The following is a 21,188-nucleotide window of genomic DNA, read 5'->3' as shown; positions in this document are numbered from 1 at the left end:
CATTTCTTCCCAGTCAGTTTTGATCTTCTCCCTGACAACCCGTCTTGAAGCTGTTGCAGTTCGCCTTTTCCTTCCTCTCTTGACATTTTCTCTTTGTACCATTTATATCCCTCCGTCATTTGATGTCAGCAGGGCAGACTTCCTCCAGCTTATTGAGTAGCTACTTCACCCATTTCTGTTGCTCAGCGACTTTAATGCGCACCATCCCCTTTGGGGTTCTCCCAGAACCTACCAGAGAGGTGCTCTCTTGGCTGATCTTCTCAGTCAAAGTAATCTGCCTTAACACAGGAGCACCCATGTTTGTTTCTGACTCCTCTACACACCTATTCTCGTTTGGACCTATCCTTCTGCACTGCCCAAGCTTGCCCATGGTCTTGAGTTGTCTGTTCTTTGTGACACTTACTGAAGCGATTATTTTTCGTATGCTATCCATTTGCTGACTCCTATCCTACCTGCGTGCACACCCAAATGGCAGCTTACTAAGGCTGACTGGCAGCATTGCTCCTCCCTGACAACCTTCAGTGAACACGATTCCCCCAGTTGTGATGACCAGGTGAACTATCTTACAAACGTTATCCTTACTGCTGAAGAACGTTCCATTTCCTGCACTTCCTCTGTACCAAGCTGTTTCCCAGTCCCTTGGTGGACTGAGACATGCTGTGATGCAGTTTGCACGCAGAGACGTGCTCTATGTTTTTAACTGTCATCCTATGATGGCAAATTGCATTCATTATGAGCTGATGCATACACAGTGTTGTTGCATTATTTGGGATAGCAAGAAAGCTAGCTGGATTCCATTCACTAGTTCTTTTAACAGTTCCACTCCCTCCTCTGTCGTGTGGGCCAACCTCAGATGGCTCTCTGGGACGAAGATCCATTCCCCAATTTCATGCCTTGTTAGTAGCGGAAGATGTCAAAGTGCACCTTATTGCTATTCCCAAAACCTTGGGCCAGCATTTTGTGGAAATTTTGAACTCTTCCCACTATCACCCTTCCTTTCCTTTATCGGAAACGAGTGGAGGAGGCTCGGGCGATATCCTTTTCTTCTCAGAATCGTGAGTGCTACAATTCAGCCTTTACTATGAGGGAGCTAGATCATGCTCTCACTTCATCCCGATCCTCCGCCCCAGGGCCAGACGCTGTTCACATTCAGATGTTGCAGCATGTTTCACTTGGTGGCAAGCACTTTCTGCTTAATACGTACAACCACATCTGGGCAGAGGACACGTTTCTGCGACACCGGCAAGAAGCCACTATCATACACAAACCTAAGTCCAGTAAGAACAAACACCTTCCTTCTAGCTACCTCCCCATCTCTCTCACCAGCTGTGTTTGTAAGGTGATGGAACATATGATTGTGTTTGCAAGGTGATGGAACTTATGATTCATGCCCAACTGGTAGGGTGGCTCGAGTCTCACAATTTTCTAACCACTGCACAGTGTGGATTTAGAGCGAGACATTCTGCAGTTGACCATCTCGTCACTTTGTCCACCCATGTCATGAATGGTTTTCTGCAGAAATCCCAGACTGTGGCCACGTTTTTCGATTTGGCGAAAGCTTAAGACACTTGCTGGAGGACTGGTATCCTCCATATTCTCTACACGTGGGGCTCACTGGCCGCCTGCTCCATTTCCTGGAGGAATTTGTAACAGATTGAGTTTTCAAGGTCTGTGTGGGTCCTGCCTTGTCGGCACCTTTATCCAGAAATATGGTGTGCCTCATGGTTCCGTCCTGAGTGTCGTTCTCTTTGCTATCACCATTAACCCTGTAATGGCCCCTCTAGTGCCGGGCATCTCCGGCTCCCTTTTTGTTGACAATTTTGCCATATATTACAGTTCTTCACAGACCTGTCTCATTGAGCAACATCTTCAGAGATGCCTCAATCATCCTTACTCGTGAAGCATCGACAGTGGCATTTGTTTTTCCAGTGCCAAAACCGTTGTATGAATTTCTGGGCTTGCAGTTGGTTTCTCCCACTGTCTGTACGTCTTAGGCCTATTGCTCTTCCATTCATTGAAACTGCGAAATTCCTTGGACTCGTGCTCGATAGGAAACTCCAAAGTGTCTTAGCTGGCAGCTCGCTGAACACGGTCCTTCAATGTCATACATGTCCTGAATGATACTTCCTGGGGTGCAGATCGAACCACCCTCCTGTTTGTACAGGCCCCTTGTCCTGTTGAAACTGGATAACAGGTGTTTTGTTTATGCATCTGCACATTTGCCCCTCTTACACTGTCTCAATACTATCCACCATCGTGAGAATCTGGCCTTTTACACTAGCCAGGTTGAGAGTCTGTATGCAGAAGCTGCTGAGCTACCACTGTTCTACTGCCGTGACTTTCTCCTCAGCAGGTACGCACGCAGTTTGTCTGCCAAGGCTGCCCATTCTATGCTGCCTTCTTTAATGACACCTTTGATCGCCAGTATGGGATGCGTCCCTCTTCTCTGTTACCTCCTGGAGTTCGCTTTCGGCTCTTGCTCCAGCAGCTTAACTTCTTGCTCTCTGCAACTTTCCCTGTGGGGTGTGAACCCTTCACCACTGTGGCTTCACGCATCGGCCTATGTTGACCTTGGTCTTCATTCACATCCTAAGGACACTGCTCCATCCTCACTCAATCGCCTTCAGATTCAGAACCTTCGCATGGAACTTTGCAACTGTACCTATGTGTACACTGATGGCTCTCGGACTGACCGTGGTGTCAGGTGTGCCTTCGTCATTGGTGCCGATGTTCTTTGGTCTCTGCTCCTGGCACACTGCTCAGTATTTACAGCATAGCTCTTCACCCTGTATCAGGCCACAGAGTACATCCAGTGACACAGGCTTTTCAATAGTGTCATCTGCTCAGACTCTCTCAGCGCCCTTCAAAGCTTGTATGTGCTGTACACTGCCCATCTGTTAGTGCAACGTGTCCAGGAAAACTGTCACTTGCTCACTTTTGATAGAGCCATTGTGATGTTTATGTGGATTGCTGGTCTTTGCGGTCTGACAGGAAATGAGGCTGCTGACACTGCTGCCAAGGCTGCAGTCCTCATACCTCAGCCCATTAGTTCTTATATTCCTTCTGATGAGCTCTGTGTTGCCACCTGTCGGGAGGTGTCATCACTTTGGCATTGCCACTGGTCCTTGCTTCATGGAAATAAGCTCCGGCTTATTAAGTCTTTCCCAGCTGCTTGAACAACCTCTCGGCCCTCCTGCTGTGATATGGTCATTTCAACTAGGTTGCGTATTGGGCACTGTCTTTTTAGCTTTTTATCATTTGTTAAGGGGCACTATCCCACCGCTTCGTACAAATTGCGCCCAAGTTTTAACTGTCCACCATTTCCCTCTGTAATGCCCATTTTTAACTGTTTACATTTCTGCTTGGGTTTGGCGTCTGAGTCATCGGCAGTTTTAGTAAACGATATGCGGGCTGTTCATCACATTTTACTTTTTGTCTGTAGTAGCAATATGGCAAACCATTTAAATTTTATTTCTGGACCTCCATTTCATTATGGTGTATTTTATAGACCTTTCTCGATGTTCCTGTTTCTAGCTGTCTCCTCTTTGCTGTCTCCACTTACCTCCCTGTTGCTCCCGCACCACTTACTTCGGGCTTCAGGAGCAACATCCCTGCAACCATCGGGGATATCAGTCCCCAGTTCTGAGCTGGAGAAGCGTAAGTCGTCTTCCGTTCCTATCACTAGGAAGGGGTCCGTTGGGTCACTCCCTCCCCATTTCTGCTGGTGGGAAAGATGACACATGCCAGTGGCGGAAGAGCCCAAAAGCAGCTGGTCGTAGGGCTTCACGTTCACCCTTAGTCCTGGAGACTGATACAGTAAAGTCCTCCCAGCCAGGGAAACCAGGAAACCAAAGTAGTAGCGAGAGAAATGCAAAAAGAAGGTCCTCAAGACCAAGGGAATTGCAGTGGCACCCACACCACCGCTACCTATAAGCTCAGCGTCTGCGGATGAGGTGGAGATTCTGGCATCTGCTGAGGACCTAGATCCCGTCAGAACCTCACACACAATGGGTGTAGACTGCTCAGGCAAAAAGTCAGTGGCAGCAGCTGACTCAGAGGTGTAAACTGACTTGTTGAATTTTCCATGCCTTCCCAGTCTCACGATGACGACATCCTCCAGTGGAATTTCGGCAGTTTTTTCCACTGCCTGGCTGAACTACGGCAATTGTTAAGATTTACACCTGCTTTCTGCGTTGCCCTCCAGGAAAGCTGGTTCCCAGCAATGCGGACTCCTACCATCCGCGGCTGTAAGGGATACTACAGGAACCATAGTGACTATAATAGTGTGTCAGGTGGCATTTGTATTTATGTCATAAACTCAGTCTGTAATGAATGTGTGCCCCTTCAAACTCCTCTTGAAGCTGTGGCTGCCAGGATAAGGACAACACAAGAAGTAACTGTCTGCAATGTAGATCTTTCTCCAGATGGTGCAGTATCCCTGAATGTATTAACTGCACTGATGATCAACTCCCTGATAAACCTTTCCTACTTTTGTGAGATTGTAATGCTCGTAACGCCTTGTGGGGTAGCACCACGCTTACTGGCCATGGCAGAAATGTCAAAAATTTACTGTCCCAACTCGACCTGTGCCTTTTAAATTTCATCATGGCTCATGGCAATTACTCGGCCATTGATTTATCAATTTGCAGCCCAGGCCTTCTCCCATATGTCCACTGGAGAGCATATGACGACCTGTGTGGTAGTGACCACTTTTCCATCTTCCTGTCACTGCCCCCGTGTAAAGCCCCCAGATGCCTGACTAGACGGGCTTTAAACAAGGCGGACTGGGAAACTTTCACTTCTGGTGCCATCGTTGAATCTTCCCCCACACGGGAATATTGATGTGATGGTTGAGCAGGTGACTACAACAATCGTTTCTGTGGCAGAAAACACGATCTCTCACTCTTTAGGGCACCCTGGCAAAAACGTTGGTGGCCACGGGAAGTCGCAAGTAAGGAGCATCTGGGGCTCTACAGCAGCATAAGCGGCACCTTCCCTGGAGGACCTCATAGCCTTTCAACTGCTCCGTGCCTGCGTTGCCAACTTATCAAATGACGGAAGCAGGGGTGTTGGGAGAGATATGTCTCGACCCTTGGGTGCCACACATCACCTTCCCAAGTCTGGGCAAAGATCAAATGTATTTTCAGATATCAGACCCCAACAGGTGTTCCCCATGTTAACATGGCATGTTATCTACCGACGCAAACACGATTGCCGAGTACTTTACTGAGCACTATGCTGGAGCCTCTGCGTCGTAGAATTACCCCCAACCTTTCGCACTCCCAAATGGCGGCTGGAAGTGAAAATCCTCTTGTTCACTATGCGCCACAATGAATCCTATAATGCCCCTTTTACTGAGTGGGAGCTCCTCAGTGCCCTTGCACATTGCCCCGACACTGTTTTTGGACGAGATCGGATCCACAGTCAGATGATCAAACATCTCTTATCTGACTACAAGCAACATCTCCTCGTCATCTTCAACCGGATCTGGTGCGATGGTGTCTTTCCATCACAATGGCGGGAGAGCGCCATCATACTGGTGCTCAAACCTGATAAAAACCTGCTGGATGTGGGTAGCTATTGGCCCATCAGCCTCAACAACATTCTTTGTAAGCTGCTGGAGCATATGGTGTGCCAGTGGTTGGGATGGGTCCTGTAGTCATGTGGCCTACTGGCTCCATGTCAGGGCGGCTTCCGCCAGGTTCACTCTACCACTGATAATCTTGTGTCCCTCGAGTCTGCCATCCGAACAGCCTTTTCCAGATGGCAACACCTGGTCGCCATCTTTTCTGATTTACAGAAAGTGTATGACACCACCTGACGTCGTCATATCCTTGCCACATTATACAAGTGGAGTCTCGGAGGCCTGCTGCAGATTTTTATCCAAAAATTTCCTGTTGCTTCGTATTTTCCATGTCCAAGTTGGTGTCTCCCATGCCCCCTCCCCCCCTCCATATGTAGGAGAATGGGGTCCCGCAGGTCTCTGTATTGAGTGTGTGTCTATTTTTTGTTGCCATAATGGTCTAGCATCAGCTGTAGGGCCGTCCATCTCACCCTCTCTGTATGCAGATAACTTCTGCATTTTGTACTGCTCCACCAGTACTGGTCTCGCTGATCGGCACCTACAGGGAGTCATCCACAAAGCACAGTCATGGGCTCTAGCCCACGGTTTCTAGTTTTTGGCCACAAAGTCTTGTGTTATGCACTTCTGTTGGCATCGTACCGTTCATCCAAAACCAGAACTTTACCTTAATGATGATCCACTCATTGTAGTGGAGATATATCGATTGTTAGGACTGGTTTTCAGTGTCCGATTGACTTTGCTTCCTCACCTTCGTTAGCTTGAGCGGAAGTGCTGGCAGCATGTCAATGCCCTCCACTGCCTGAGCAACACAAACTGGGCTGCAGATCGCTCTACACTGCTGCAGCTCTACAGAGTCCTTGTTCAATCCCGCCTTGACTATGGGAGTGTGGTTTATGGTTCAGCGGCATCCTCAGCATTGAATTTACTCGACCCAGTACACCACTGTGGCGTTTGCCTAGAGACAGGAGCTTTTAGGACACTTCTAGTGACCAGTCTCCTTGTGGAGGTCAGAGTCCCTCCATTGCAGGTCAGGCATGCACAACTGCTGACTAGTTATGTTGCACACGTTCCTGCGCATCGTAATCACCATCTCCTTTTCCCACCCACAGCGGTTCATCTCCTGCATCAGCGGCCCAGGTCAGGGTTTCCAATTGCAGCTCGTGTCCATTTCTGACATGGAGTTCTTTCCTTTACCACCTATTCTTGAAGTCCATTCACGTACACCTCCATGGTGTACACCTAGGCCGTGGCTTTGCCTGTACCTTTCATATGGCCCTAAGGCCTCAGTTAATCCCGTGGCTCTCCGCTGCCACTTCCTCTCGATTCTTGAGATTTACTGAGGCCAAAATGTGGTTTACAGTGATGGCTCGATGGCTGATAGTCAAGCCAGCTTCGGGTATGTCTGTGGAGGACATATTGAACAGCATTCCTTGCCTGATGACTGCTGTGTTTTCACTGCCGAGGTGGTAACTATCTTTCATGTTATTGAGCACATCCGTTCATGCCCTGGGGAGTCGTTTCTTCTGTGTACTGACTCCTTGAGCCGCCTACAAGGTATCGAACAGTGCTACCCTCATCATCCTTTGGTAGTGTCCATCCAGGAGTCCATCTATGCCCTGGAACGGTACGGTCATTCAGTGGTGTTTGTTTGGACTTCAGGTCACATTGGAAGCCCAGGCAACATACTTGCAGACAGGCTGTGTGGAAACCTCTATGGAGATCGGCTTCTCTGCAACTGATCTGCGTGTAGTAGTATGCCACGAGGTTTATGTGGCTTTGGGAGGTGAAATGGCATAACTTCAGCACGCACAACAAACTGCGTGCCATTAAGGAGACTATGAATGTGTGGCAGTCCTCCATGTGGTCCTCTCACAGGGACTTTGTTGTTCTCTGTCGGCTACACATTGGTCACGCTTGGGTGACACAAGACTACCTCCTGCACTGTGATGACCCACCTCAGTGTCGGTGCGGAGCTCGGCTGACCTTTTTTGGTGAGTTTTCCTTCTTTGGCTGCCCTGCGACGGGCTCTTCAGTTACCGGACTCGTTGCCATTAATTTTAGCTGATGCTGCCTCATCGGCTAATTTAGTTTAACGTTATGTATGTGATGGTGGGTTTTATCATTCTATATAAGTTTTAGTGCATATCCTTTGTCCCTTGGTGTTCTCCACTATAATGCTTTTAGGGTGGATGTTTTAATGTGTCACAGAGTGGCTGGCTTTTCCTTTTTATATTCTCATGGTCGACCAGCCATGGTTATCTGCTCTCTTGTTTTTACCCCTTCCCTTCTACTCGTTTCTTGCTTCTCTCTGTGGTTTTCTTTTCCTGTTTTGTCCATAGTAGTCCTGGTTGTCCTTCTGTCGTTCTTAGGCAGGATGAGGGTTATTATAGAGCTGGGGTCTAGTGAAGATTGATATCAGGAGGATTTTAGGGACAACTGGTGCGTTGCAAGGAAAACTTCCATCTGTGTGGCTCAGAGAAACTGCTTGAAGATCCAGTAGCTTGAGTTGTGAAGCTGCCATTGAAATTTAACATGTTGTTGCCAGCAGTGCATTGTGCTAGCTCTGCTCTCGGCCAGTTTGGCGATAGCCTTATATTTGGGAAGGCTGTTGGTGATCATGCCTGCATCAAATGGTGTGCAGAATTTTAAACAATTTAAACTCCACATAGGAATATCAACAGTATAGGGAAGATAGATTGTTACTTACCGTAAAGAAGACATGTTAAGTTGCAGACAGGCACAGTTAAGTATACATAGTTTTCGGCCATAGCCTTCATCAGCAAAAGAGAAGCAAAGAAACACACACTATTCATACACACAAGCAAGCATACCTCACACACAGACGACCACCAGCTCTGGTTGCTCAGGCCAATGGCCTTCTGGCCTGAGCTGCCGGAGTTGGTGGTCATGCGTGTATGAACGTGTGTGTGTGTGTGTGTGTGTGTGTGTGTGTGTGTGTGTGTGTGTGTGTGTGTGTCTCTTTCTCTCTTGCTGCTGAAGGCTGTGGTGTGGCCAGAAGCTTTATGTAAGTTTTAGTTGTGCTGTGTTCAACTAAATGTCTTCTTTATGATAAGTAGCAATCTATCTTTCCTACTGTGCTGTGCAGAAATTTCAGTAGAGATGAGGTATGACTTGAGGATAAGCCTGAGGTGTTACTGAGTGGGGTCTCTGATAGGACCCATATTCCAAGTGCTTGGGAGCGGGTATGTCATAAGGATGAAGTAAGTATAGTGTAGATTAGGTGGGTGGTGGAATAACACATTAGGAGGAATGTGAAGGATTTTGGGTAGGATGTCCCTCATTTCTGGGCATGATGATAAGTAGGCAACAGCCTGGTGGAGGGCAGGTAAAGTGACAGCAAAAATGCTGCAAGTGAGCGTACCTGGGTGCAAATCATGGACGAAGCAACTCATTGGCAGGAGGAAGAGGAGCGGGATTTTGGACGCACCTCTGTCACTGGCTGTGGACCGTGGACAGGGCGGCAGGTCAAAGGGAGGGGAGCGGAAGAGAGAAGAGCACTACACCAGTCCATCAGTCCAGCTGATGATGGAAATGGTGGTTTGTTTTGCCAGTTAGACACTGACATTCAGCCATCCACCCGTGAGCAGTTGCGTCATGAATTGCGCTGGGAGAAGGTGAAGAATCACATAAAAAAATCTGATTTAATTCAATTTTGCAGCTGAAGCTTTTTAAACATTACTTCCTTCCAACCAATCGTTTTGTTCATTGTAGAAAAATAATATAAGTATGTGGATGAATTAATGAAAAGCCTGTATGTTCGTCTGTTGTTTGTTAGATAATGATTTTTATGTGAAATTTGATGGCTTCAACTTTCTACTTTTATAGTTCCAGTCCATTTTTGTTATTTCCGTGTACTTGTACTGCCAAATGTTGGGGGTGTTTTTGCAGTGCCAGAGGAGAACATGGCCCACCCACGGCACGGCACACAGGTTCTGCAGGGAGAGATGAGGGCTGCACTGCTGGACGGTGACTCCAACAACTACGACATGGAGCGCGGGTACACACGCCACGCCATCTCAGAGTCTGCCAGTGACCACGGCATTGTCATAAAGCTGGGCACCCAGGCCCTCCTCAACAGCATTCGCATGCTTCTTTGGGACCGTGACCTCAGGTATGGATTTTTGTAGCCCAAGTTCAAAATCTGAGACAAATTGTATGAAATATAGTGTGTTTTGAAAAGATACCTCCAGTTTCAGAATATTGTATCTTCTACGCGAATGAAACTGTCTGGAGATTAAAAGTATGTGCCTTGAACTTCGAACCTTTGCTCGAGCCATCAGAGTACAACTCTCAACTCGCTGTCACAGCTTTACTTCCATCAGCACCTCTTCTCCTACCTTCTGAGCTTCAGAGAAGTTTCCTTGCATACATTGGTGGAAATTACTCTCTTGGAAGGTAGAAGGAGAGGTACCACTGGAAGTAATGCTGTGAGGAAGGGTTGTGAATTGAGCTCAGGTAGGTCTGTTGATAGAACACTTGCCCACAAAAGGCAAAGGCCGCAGATTCAAGTCTTGGTCTAGCATTAATTTGCGGGGAAGTTTCAAATCTGCACACACTTCACTGCAGAGTGGGAATTTATCTGGAAATGTGTGTCTAAACATTGAAATTTTACCTTACATACCAGACTACAAGCCAGTAGCTGTCTCCCTGTTGCAGCTTGTCTGTGCATTACCGAAGTGTGTTGAATTGAAGTGGCAGTAGCAAAGAAACAGGAGGTATTTTACAGTATCTGTTTAACATACACAATGTAGTTAATTACTGTACAACTTTTACAAATGTGCAGCATGATTTTTGTTGAGTATGGGATTGCATCTGCTAGAGCGGAAGAGTTATACGAATTACACATTGTACCATTTCACCTCCGAGATCACCCAATCTCACAGTTTTGACCCTCTTTTACTTTTTTTTTTTTTTGGGGGGGGGGGGGGAGGACTTTGCACTTGTACTGTGAATGACTCTGCCTATGTGCCTTCTCTTCCAACAACTTTATGTGAACTATGGTGCTGCATACCAACAGTGGTTAATGCAGTAACTCCAGACATATTCCCAAAACTAGGGGGTGAGTTTGACTCCTCATCCTCCTCTCCCGAAAGATTTCTTATTACGCAGGTCTTCACAGAGCATCTTCCAATCTTCTCATTTTTCCTACATGCTGTTGTTCAGCATTTCTTTCCAGTGTAGTCCTCTTTGGTTCAAACTGTTTTTCATATGTTCTCAGCCTGATGTTCGTGGTCTGCCAGTTGGTCGAGTTCTGTTGTTCGCTCCAAAGCTCTTCCTGGTAATGTTTCTGTTAATGTGGCCAAACCATTTCAGCCTATTACCCTCCCTAGTTTCTTTTATGGGAGTGATATGATGAGTGTAATATTTTTTCGTTTCTTATCTCGTCCATTCTTGACCTGTCAATGATAGCTCATAGAAACCTTATCTGTGTTGCTTGTATTTTGATCCATATGCCAAAATTTGTACATCATATGATTTGTATGTTGTGGTCTAAGTTGTGCCAGGTATTTTCCAATTCCTATTTCTGTCAGAGTTACTAATAAAATTTTGAGCAGTTTTCTATTTTCTCAGAAATTCCTTACTTTGATAGCTTAATTTACGATGTTGTGTATGATGTAATTGAAGAGCATAGGTGAGAGCACAGTTCCTTCTGGAGGCCCCCTATCTGTTCTAAATTGTTCCACTTTTTTGCCCAGTATTACCACACTGTTCAGCCATTTTTTTATACATTTCTTCTTCAGAGTTGTATTCCTCAGCACAGTTCCATTTTAGTCAGACATTGCCATATTTCTCCCCTTCTTACAGTCTCGTAAATCTTTTTTATATTTATAAACACAACTATGATGATTCCAAAGTCACATTTCTTTTCTGCTACCTATCTTCCTGTAAATATAGCATCTGCAGTTTATCTTCAGGCCGAAATCCTTTTTGTTCTTGCCTTTGTTGTTGCTTGTCCCTCAGTTCATGTAGAATTGCCTTTTTTTAAATACTTGTGCAAAGAGACGGTTATGGTATTCCTCTGTAGTACTCACCATCTCTTTTTACCTGTCTTGACTGCACATGGGATTAAGGCTCCTAAAAAGACTGCCTGCCATGCGTATTTCAATGTACATTTGAGGAATTCCTAATTTGAGGAAATTCTGCAGCATTTCTGGGGTGCTTCAAAATCAAAGAGAGGCATTAAAGGTTAGTACAGCGAGTGGAGCTGGTCAATCGTGTAAACCATTCTTCAACAGTTTCACTGCTGCAGACGTAAATATATGCTAATTATTTCAGTGCTCCAGATGTATATATACTATTTGCTATAAAAAAAATACTTACAGCAGTTCCCTGCCACAGTCGTATAGTTACGTATAACGCTGACAATCGGGCTAGCAAGTCGGATGTAATTGTTGCGCAAGTATGCAGTTTAATTGTTGGAATACTGGGAAATACCTGAACGACTATTGAATGCTGAATTCTCTTTCTGCTGAGTTCATTCGTATCGCTATATTATCTAGTTTGTGTGCGACTGTTTCCGCATTACCGAATAAAATGATGTGACGTTACCGTCCATTTAGAGATGTTGAGGTGCTGAGTATTCTAAACCAAAGTGACAATGAGGACATCATTATGCCCAATCCAGTTGTTATGGGTAAACAGATAATGACGATGACGAGCTGGTAGATAAATCTGTCACCACAAATATAAAAAAATATTTGTGGACCAACATACGTTGAACCAGTAAATGCAGATCCAGATTTTGATGTTATCGTCAATTCTTTCTCCGATTCCAAAGAAGAGCCTGAGCGTATGCCTGAAAAATCTCCTAAGATACACAAAACAGTTGATTTTAGAGGGAAAGACTCTGATTTGGACCGTAAAGTGTATAATTTCGAAAACAATGGTTCCAGTTGCAAAATCGTCAAATTAGATTATTTATGTACTGTATACGACTACTTCCAAGTTTTTTTTTAGCCAAGAAATTGTTAGCTACATAGCTGAGCAATGTAATTTATATTATGAACACCTTTGCAATGATGCCAGTGAAAAATCAATACTGCGACGTTGCAAAGACAAACAGTGATGAAGTTTACTGTTTCCTTGCTGTAAATTTTCTGATGGCTCAAGTGAGAAAAAATGAAATAAACAGTTATTGGACCAATGATCAGTTACTGTCTACTCCATTGTTTGCAGAAATCATGCCGAGAGATAAATATCTTCTGTTACTTAGAATGTTACATTTTGCTAATAATAGTAAGGACCCTGGAGATGACAAAATCTGGAAATTATATCGAATTGTGGATCACTTAAGAAAAGTATTTCCAGGTGCTTTCTATCCTTTTAAAAATTTGTGCATTGACGAAAGTTTAGTTCTCTTCAAAGGTCGTGTCTTCTTCAAGCAGTACATTCCTTCCAAACGCCACAGATTTGGTGTAAAATTTTTTGTGTTATGTGATTGTGAAACAGGTTATATTCTTGAGTTTATTATTTATGTGGGTGCAGCAACAGACGTAAAAAAAGAAACTGACTTTGGTGTAAATGTTGGAATACCTGGAAGCGTTGTCCTCACTTTGCTTGAACGTTACCTTGGTAAAGGTCACACATTGTGTGTTGACAATTGGTACACTAGCCCAACGTTATTTTCTTATTTGCATGACAGAGTGATTAATGCCTGTGGAGCTGTGAGAACAAACCACAAAGGCTAAACTTAGAAAAGGCGAGATCGAGTTTGTCAACAGGTAAACTTCTTGCTCTGAATTGGCAGGACAAGCGGGAAGTGAGGATGCTTTCAACTCGTCATACAAGCTAAATTACAGTGACTGACAAAATTGACAGAACCACGAATGAACCAGAAACAAAACCAGCTTGCTTCGTAAGCTACACTGAAAATATGGGGGCCGTCGACAGGAGCGACATGATGCTAAGTTCAGTAGAATGTGTACGAAAAACTGTGAAATGGTATAAAAAAAGTATTTTTTCATTTGGTGGATCTGTCTCTGCTCAATACGTGTGCATTATATAAAACTCAAACAGGTCGAAATATTTCAGTATCTGATTTTCAACAGAAACTTATCAAGGAGATCCTAGAGATTCACCACCAACTGCAAACAGAGGGACATCGTGGAAGGATATCGGCTGATGGTGACAATCCCTTATGCCTAACCGAGCACCACTTTATCTCTCTAATCCTGGGAACTTCAAAGAAGAAGGCCGCCCAGAGAAGGTGTATTGTATGTGCAAAACATGATAAACGAAGTGACACAAGATACTTTTGTTTAAGATGTAATGTGCCTTTATGTTTGAATTTTTGTTTAGAGAGATATCACACTTTGAAGTATTACTAATGTAATATGTTTTGTATTTGTACCTTTTTTGAACAAAATAACTTTCTGAACAAAGATTTAAAAAAAAAAAAAAAAAAAAGGAAACAATTTACACGGACAATACTGGATTTTGTGTCTCATTTTTATCTCAATAATACCGGTAGACTGCTACAGTCACATATATATACGCACCGGGTGAAAATAACGCGCACAGGGCAGGAGCCGCTGAGAATAAATGCGCAGTGAAAGGGTTAAAACATGGAGACCATTAACTTGCACGTGGACACACTAACCTCTGTATAAAAATGTAATTGACAATGGTAGTATGAGGAATGATTGTAGCATACACAATTACAAGAAATTAAAGAGACGCTTGCCCAGTTCATGGGCAGAATTATTGTCCTGGAGAGCCACAGCAACTGTTAATGATGTATAACTGATTATTTACACTGCAGCACCAAAGAAACTGGTATGGGTAGGCGTATTCAAATACAGAGATATGTAAACAGGCAGAAGATGGCGCTGCGGTTGGCAACGCCTGTATAAGACAACAAGGTGACTGGCACAGTTGTTAGATTGGTTACTGCTGCTACAATGGCAGGTGTTATCAAGATTTAAGTGAGTTTGAACGCGGTGTTATAGTCGAAGTCCGAGCAATGGGACACAGCATCTCGGAGGTAGCGATGAACTGGGGATTTTTCCATAAGACTATTCCACGACTGCACTGTGAATGTCAGGAATCTGGTAAAACATCAAACCTCAGACATTGCTGCAGCCAGAAAAAGATCCTGCAAGAATGGGACCAACGACGACTGAATAGTCGTTCAACATGACAGAATTGCAACCTTCTCGGAAATTGCTGTGGGTTTCAATACTGGGCCATCAATAAGGGCCAGCGTGTGAACTGTTCAATGAGACATCATTAGTATGGGCTTTTGGAGCTGAAGGCCCACTCGTGTACCTTTGATGACTGCACGACACGAAGCTTTACGGCTCGCCTGGGCGTGTCAACGCCGACACTAAACTGTTGATGACTGAAAACATGTTGCCTGGTCAGATGAATCTCATTTCAAATTGTATCGAGCTGATGGACGTGTATGGGTATGGAGACAACCGCATGAATCCATGGATCCTGCGTGTCAGCAGGGGCCTGTTCCAGCTAGTGGAGGTTCTTAATGGTGTGGGGCGTGTGCAGTTGGAGTGATATGGGACCCCTGATACGTGTAGATACGACTGACAGGTGTCAAGTACATTAACATCCTGTCTGATCGCCTGCATCCATTCATGTCCGTTGTGCATTCTGACGGACTTGGGCAATTTCAGCAGGACTATGCAGCACTCAACACGTCCAGAATTGTTAGAGTGGCTCCAGGAACACTCTTCTGAGTTTAGACACTTCCGCTGGCCACCAAACTCCCTAGACATGAACATTATTGTGCATATCTCGGATGCCTGTTCAGAAGAGATCTCCACCCCCTTGTACTTTCACGTATTTATGGACAGCCCTGCAGGATTCGTGATGTCAATTCCCTCCAACACTACTTCAGACATTAGTTGAGTCAATGCCATACATATTGTGGCATGTTTGAATTGTTGCGGGAGCCAGCATCATACAAGGCAGGTGTACCAGTATCTTTGGCTCTTCATTATATTACAGCCACAGCCTCTAAATGCCATCTCCAGATCTTCACCGGTTTATTACACTATTGAAGGTATTTTAAATCTGTCTTTCCAACCACAAGAAAATTCTTGTCACAAAATGCATTTCATTTTATTGAAATAAAACACCATTGATAGTGGCATTCTGTGCTTGGTTTGGTGACATTTTATGCCTTTCTTTCGCTCACATCAGGAAATGCCGTCTGCTCACATGTTTTTGAAGTAGCCCTTTGATTGGTGATGTTGATTCTGGCCTAATTCCTCATTGCTTTGCAGAACTATGCATTTTATGAGGTGAAGCACAACAGAATGTTGCACCTATACTGTTTTACAAGGCACAAAGTAGTTTCATTTTGTATGTCTGTCTCAATTTTGCAACGTCCTTCATCCAGTTTTTCGCATACTGTTTTGCTTCAGTCATCTGTGTCATACAGATCTTCTTCTGTTTGCCTGGGGTAAATCCAGGTAGACAAATAGTATTAATTATGTAAATGAAAGTTCTGTACAGGGTAGGAGAAAGCAGGGTCATTTCATATCAATTGAACCAGTTTGAGAATATGTTCCAGCTCATAGTCTTGGATCTGGCTGATATTTAGCACACCAATGCTACCATGGGTGGAAACCTCATATATGAAGTATTAGATTCCCCTAAGAATTAGTTCCAGACTTGCAGCTTGCGAAAGAAGGTGGTGTGACTTTGCAAACCCAATACACATTTGGCAGTCAATCTCCAGAGCCAACTTTAGGGCTTAATAACTTTGGAACTATTCCTCAGAGTCCAGTGAAATTTTTACCACTAAGTGACAACTATTTAGGGCACACACACAATATGTGAAAGCACCAACAACATGTTTCTGAGGGAAAATAAAAAATGTCAATGTGATTAAAAATGTGACTTGTGAAAAAATACATATTGTAGGTGCCCACCATGACAAATATAATCCGCTCGGGTAGAGGATAATACTTTTTCTAGTACGCCTGATATTTCAGTGTTGTAGCATGAAAGGGACAAGTGATATTAAAGGCCAAATTTCATACGCTGCATGAGTAGACCACAATGCAACGTCACAACATTTTGACATGTTATTCCAAGGCATTCATGTACAATGAAAACTGACAGATGTATGTGGTGGTTTCATTTCTTTTAATATGATTTAGCAATTCAGAGAGATGATACCGACAGCTATGGTCTCCCTTATCTGATGAGATTCAGTTCATGTTTCACTCATAGCTGCAGCAAGTGTTGGAAATCATTTGGCAACTGAAAGTTAAACAATGTATGTGTTCAGGAGCAAGATGAACCGTTGCCTGGCAGGAAGAAGAAAGGAGACAAGTGAGCGTCACAGGTTGCTCATGCTTTCAAGGTTCTAGTTCAGGCTGGTCACACTGAGGGCACGAGAAGTACAGTTTCGTGAAACGCCGGTGTTTATCATCATATGGAAGTCTTTCTGGATAAGTTTTCTTTCCTACAAGGAAGTTGTTTTGACCAATTTTGGATCGATAAGAAGACAGTGAGGTGTAGCCTTTGAGAAGTTGATATAAAATCAGTATTGAAAGTGAATCAGTGCACAGGACTTACTGTGAAACCCTGCACAGGATTTAATATGAAATGAGGACAAAAAAATGTGTGTGACACTGCTAAAAAGTGAAGGATATTCTGTTAATGTACATGTTAGTGATGACGAGTATCAGCCACCTTCAGCCACAGTGGCTGAGCAGTTAATTCTTCAGTGACTGCTCTCGGTATGTCTTCCATGAAGACATAGAGAATTGGGAAAAGGAAACTCAAAATGACACACTAATGGTGGAAGAGGAAGAACTATCTGTTCCAAAGGAACAAAAATCATACCAGAAATGCTACAATCTGGACAAAATGTTGCACAATTTGAAAGAAAAATGTGTGGTATCCACACACCAGAGAAAAGTAGCTATTCTTGCTCTTGTACCGTTCATTCTATTGAGCATACTGCAAAGGAATTCAGTGTTTCTATGTATATAGTAAAGCAAACCAGGAAAGTCAAAGCAACCCAAGGAGTCCTTCCAGAACTTTGACTGGCTCAGGGTAAACAATTGAGTTGAAAAATAAAGGTGCTAATATCAAAGTTTTACAAAAATGGTGACTACAGCAGAATAATGCCTGGCAAGAATGAATATGTTATGGTAAAAATGGGAAAGGTATGTGTGCAGATGTGAAATGAGGCTGTTGCTATGTAACATTTCTTAAATATGTGTAGAATTTGAGCAAAAGTATCCTAATGCCAAAGTGAGTTTATCATCTTTTTTCAGTCTTCAGCCAAAATGGTAAGTGCAAGGAGCACACACAATATCTGTTTATGTGGAGCCCATCAAAATGCTAAGTTGATGTTTACTGCTATAAAGGATTCTGGTCTGGATTACGAAGATGAAAAGAAACCACTAGTTGTGGCATTACTTCCTGCCCATGTATGATGCACAGGTGTGAAAAGTGTGCAGATGAGGCAAAGTAACACATGAATAATAAACTGTGTGATGAGTTCATTATGGGTGATTTTAAATTTACTAATTATAAACAATGAACACAAACGGAATGCACAGCTCTTGGAACAAAGCTCAGTACAGTGGAGGAGTTTGTTGTACTGTGTTGTGAAAAAACAAACTGACCACAGCAACAGTGCAATCTGCATGTCTCCAATTCCGTAAGGATCATTTGAAATAAGAAGAAATTTTAGTAATACTGGACTTCCCTGAAAATTATGCATCAATAGTGCAAGATGCTAATCAAGGATGCCATTGGGACAACAGCCTAGTAACTCTTCAACAACTTGCAATTTGTGCTCACTGTAATGGCATATGTTAAAAGCAAGCATACGTGCTGCAAAATACTTCAGTGATGGGGCAGCTAGTTAGTACAAAAATTGTAAAAATATCAAAAATTTAGGATACGTTACATGATTTTCAGATTTATGCAGTATGGAATTTTTTCACAAGAAGTCATGGCAAAAACATGTGCGACAGGATTGGCGCTACCATTAAGCGCAGGGCATTACAAGCTAGTCTGCAGCACCCTACAGAAGACCGCATCCTGACACCTCTTCATTTAATTACCTGGGGACAGAAAAATACTTGTGGCATACGATCATTTTATGTTTTGAAAGATGAGGTGACATCTGTTGAAGATAGTCTAAAAGGCAGACTGAACATGTTAAAATTATTGCAGGCACCAGGAGCCAACATCAATTTTATCTGGTGGACTCTGACAATGTGCAGATGAACAACCAGGTTGCTATGTTGTTGTTTATGACGACAAATGTTACTTACGATGTGTCGCAGAGTGCTGCGATGCTGAAGGTGATGTGTTAATGAACTTCATGGCACCAGCAAGATCATTTCACTGGGCCACATTTGAGAGATGTTTTGGATTCCTTTAGACCATACTCTTACGACAGTTAAAGTTTCTACAATTGTGTCGGGAGGATGGTACAATTTGCCACTCGATGTGCATGAGTACAGTAGATACAGCATAGGAAAACTTCTGCTCCAAGCACAAGCAACTGGTTTCTGGCAGTTAATATGCATTAAATGTTAGTGAGAGGTTGTGTTAATCTATCTATAAGTTGTTGCTTAGTAATTAAACAGTGGGGGAGGAGAGAAGAGGAGGCAGAAGAGTTTAAGATCAGTGGTCACATCACTAAATAAAGCTATCAGATTTTGTTGTACACAAATGCCGTGCAATAACATGATGAAACTTTCAGACATTTTACATTACAGTCTATTTATGCAGTGTGTGAAAGTTGGTGTGGATATCACTTGTCCCTTTTGTGCTGCAACACTTTGAAAATACACATTTTCCACTGATTTTTAAATTTTTTGTGTTTTCCTGTGCGTGTAACTCAGTATGTGTGAAAGAGCTGGACATGATTTGTTGTGTGTGTGTTTAGCCCACATAAGGGTTACTATGAGGGTTGTCCAGAAAGTAGTGTACCACATTTTTTTCTCAGCCAGCAGCAATGCTGTGAATGTGAAACATTACGTATGTATTACTTGAATTTTCCTGAGTGAGTGCGCCAAGTTTCCATCATGTGAATTTCTCACTGCAGAGAAAGGAACTATGGGGAATATCCACAAACACTTCTGCAAAGTCTATGGAGCAACTGCTGATGACAGAAGTACAATTAGTCGCTGGGCACAGAGGGTGAGGTCATCAGAAGGCACTTCGGCAGAGCTCCATGAATTTCAGTGTTTGGGGAGACCATCCACGGCTGTCACACATGACATGTTGCAGCGAGCTGCTGATGTCATTTGTCATTAAAGGATGCTATTTGCGGAAGACATTTTGAGGATGAGGTGATACACACAGTGAAACACTGGCTCCGTCACCAGACAAGAATTGGTATTAATACAGCATACACGCCCTTGTTTGGTACTGGACGAAAGCCAGTGAATGGGATGGAGATTACATAGGAAAATAGGGTGTGTAGTTTTCATTATGCGCTTTACCATTACACAGAAAAAAGTAACTCTGGCAATGACTATTATGCAAATCTGTTACTATAGTTTAATTTTTTTTCCACACGTTTAAAACCAAGTTTGGTTTAACCTACAGTGCACTCTGGAGGTGGTACTTAAAAGTGGAGTGTGTGCGCGCGCGCGCACACACACACACACACACACACACACACACACACACACACACACACAAAAGTTAAATTTTTAATGACATTTTTATTTTTCATTATGAAAATGATGGTGTTCTGAGACTCTGAGTGTTCCCTAAGTGGAGGGCAACTAGGTGTTAAAAATTCGAGTGGACTGTGAGGAACAGTTCCTAAATCATAAAGCCCTGAGGCTGGCTGTGAAGATTTGATTGCCAAATGTGTATTTAATTTTACAGATTGCAACACCTAGCAAGCTATAATTCTGGAACTAATTCTCAGGTGAATCTAATACTTCGTAAATAAGAGTTCCATACATTGTAGCATTGGTGTGCTACATTTCAGCCAAATCTGAGACACTGAGCTGGAGCCCCTGGTTAAATTGACGTGGAATGAACTAGCGAATTGCGTATTTGAATTTGGTACCCTGAAGTAATGGTTGTTTCTGTATATGATTTGTGGTACATACAGCTAATTAAAATAAACTAGTGTTATTTGCTGCACTAACATAAAAAAAAGTTCGACTACACAAACAGCGAGACAGAATTAAGTTGTTGTACAAATACCTAGGTGTAAGTGGATCACACAGAATCCACTTCGTGTGATGGGTCTGTTTAATTGAGTTCTGAATGATCTGGTCCTCTTCTGCAACTGCCTACATGTTTTTCCTGTTTCTATCTTCTGATGAAAATACCTGTTAATCTTCAAACGCCCCCCAGGGGGTCCACAACTCTTTTGTGGATACATGCGTAGCGAGCACGGGACCCCGAGCTAATGTGGCCTTCCTTCCTTTCCGGGCTGCATACCTTCCCTTTCCGCATCCTTCCCCATCCCCCATATTCGCCCCCCCCCCCCCCCCCCCACCTCCGCCTGTTTCCTTCCCTTTCTCCCCCTCTGGGAGTATGTTTTGTGCCTATGTCCAGAGACGGACACTCGAAACTGTAACAAATTCTTTGCTTTCTCCGGTTGCAAGTCTTCGTCCTTCCC

At 43.7% G+C, this 21,188-nt stretch overlaps 1 protein-coding gene across 1 annotated transcript in view; it reads left to right on the top strand.

The window, feature by feature from the left end:
• LOC124716956 (BTB/POZ domain-containing protein 9) overlaps positions 1-21,188 on the top strand; it is a 125,597-nt gene that overhangs the window by 63,707 nt on the left and 40,702 nt on the right. The window contains exon 6 of the mRNA XM_047243550.1: positions 9,494-9,716. Coding sequence (XP_047099506.1) covers positions 9,494-9,716 — 223 coding nt within the window. The remainder of the gene's footprint in view (positions 1-9,493; positions 9,717-21,188) is intronic.

Source organism: Schistocerca piceifrons, chromosome 9 (genome assembly GCF_021461385.2).
Source record: "Schistocerca piceifrons isolate TAMUIC-IGC-003096 chromosome 9, iqSchPice1.1, whole genome shotgun sequence".
NCBI lineage: Eukaryota > Metazoa > Arthropoda > Insecta > Orthoptera > Acrididae > Schistocerca > Schistocerca piceifrons.
This window is presented reverse-complemented; position numbering and strand designations above follow the sequence as displayed.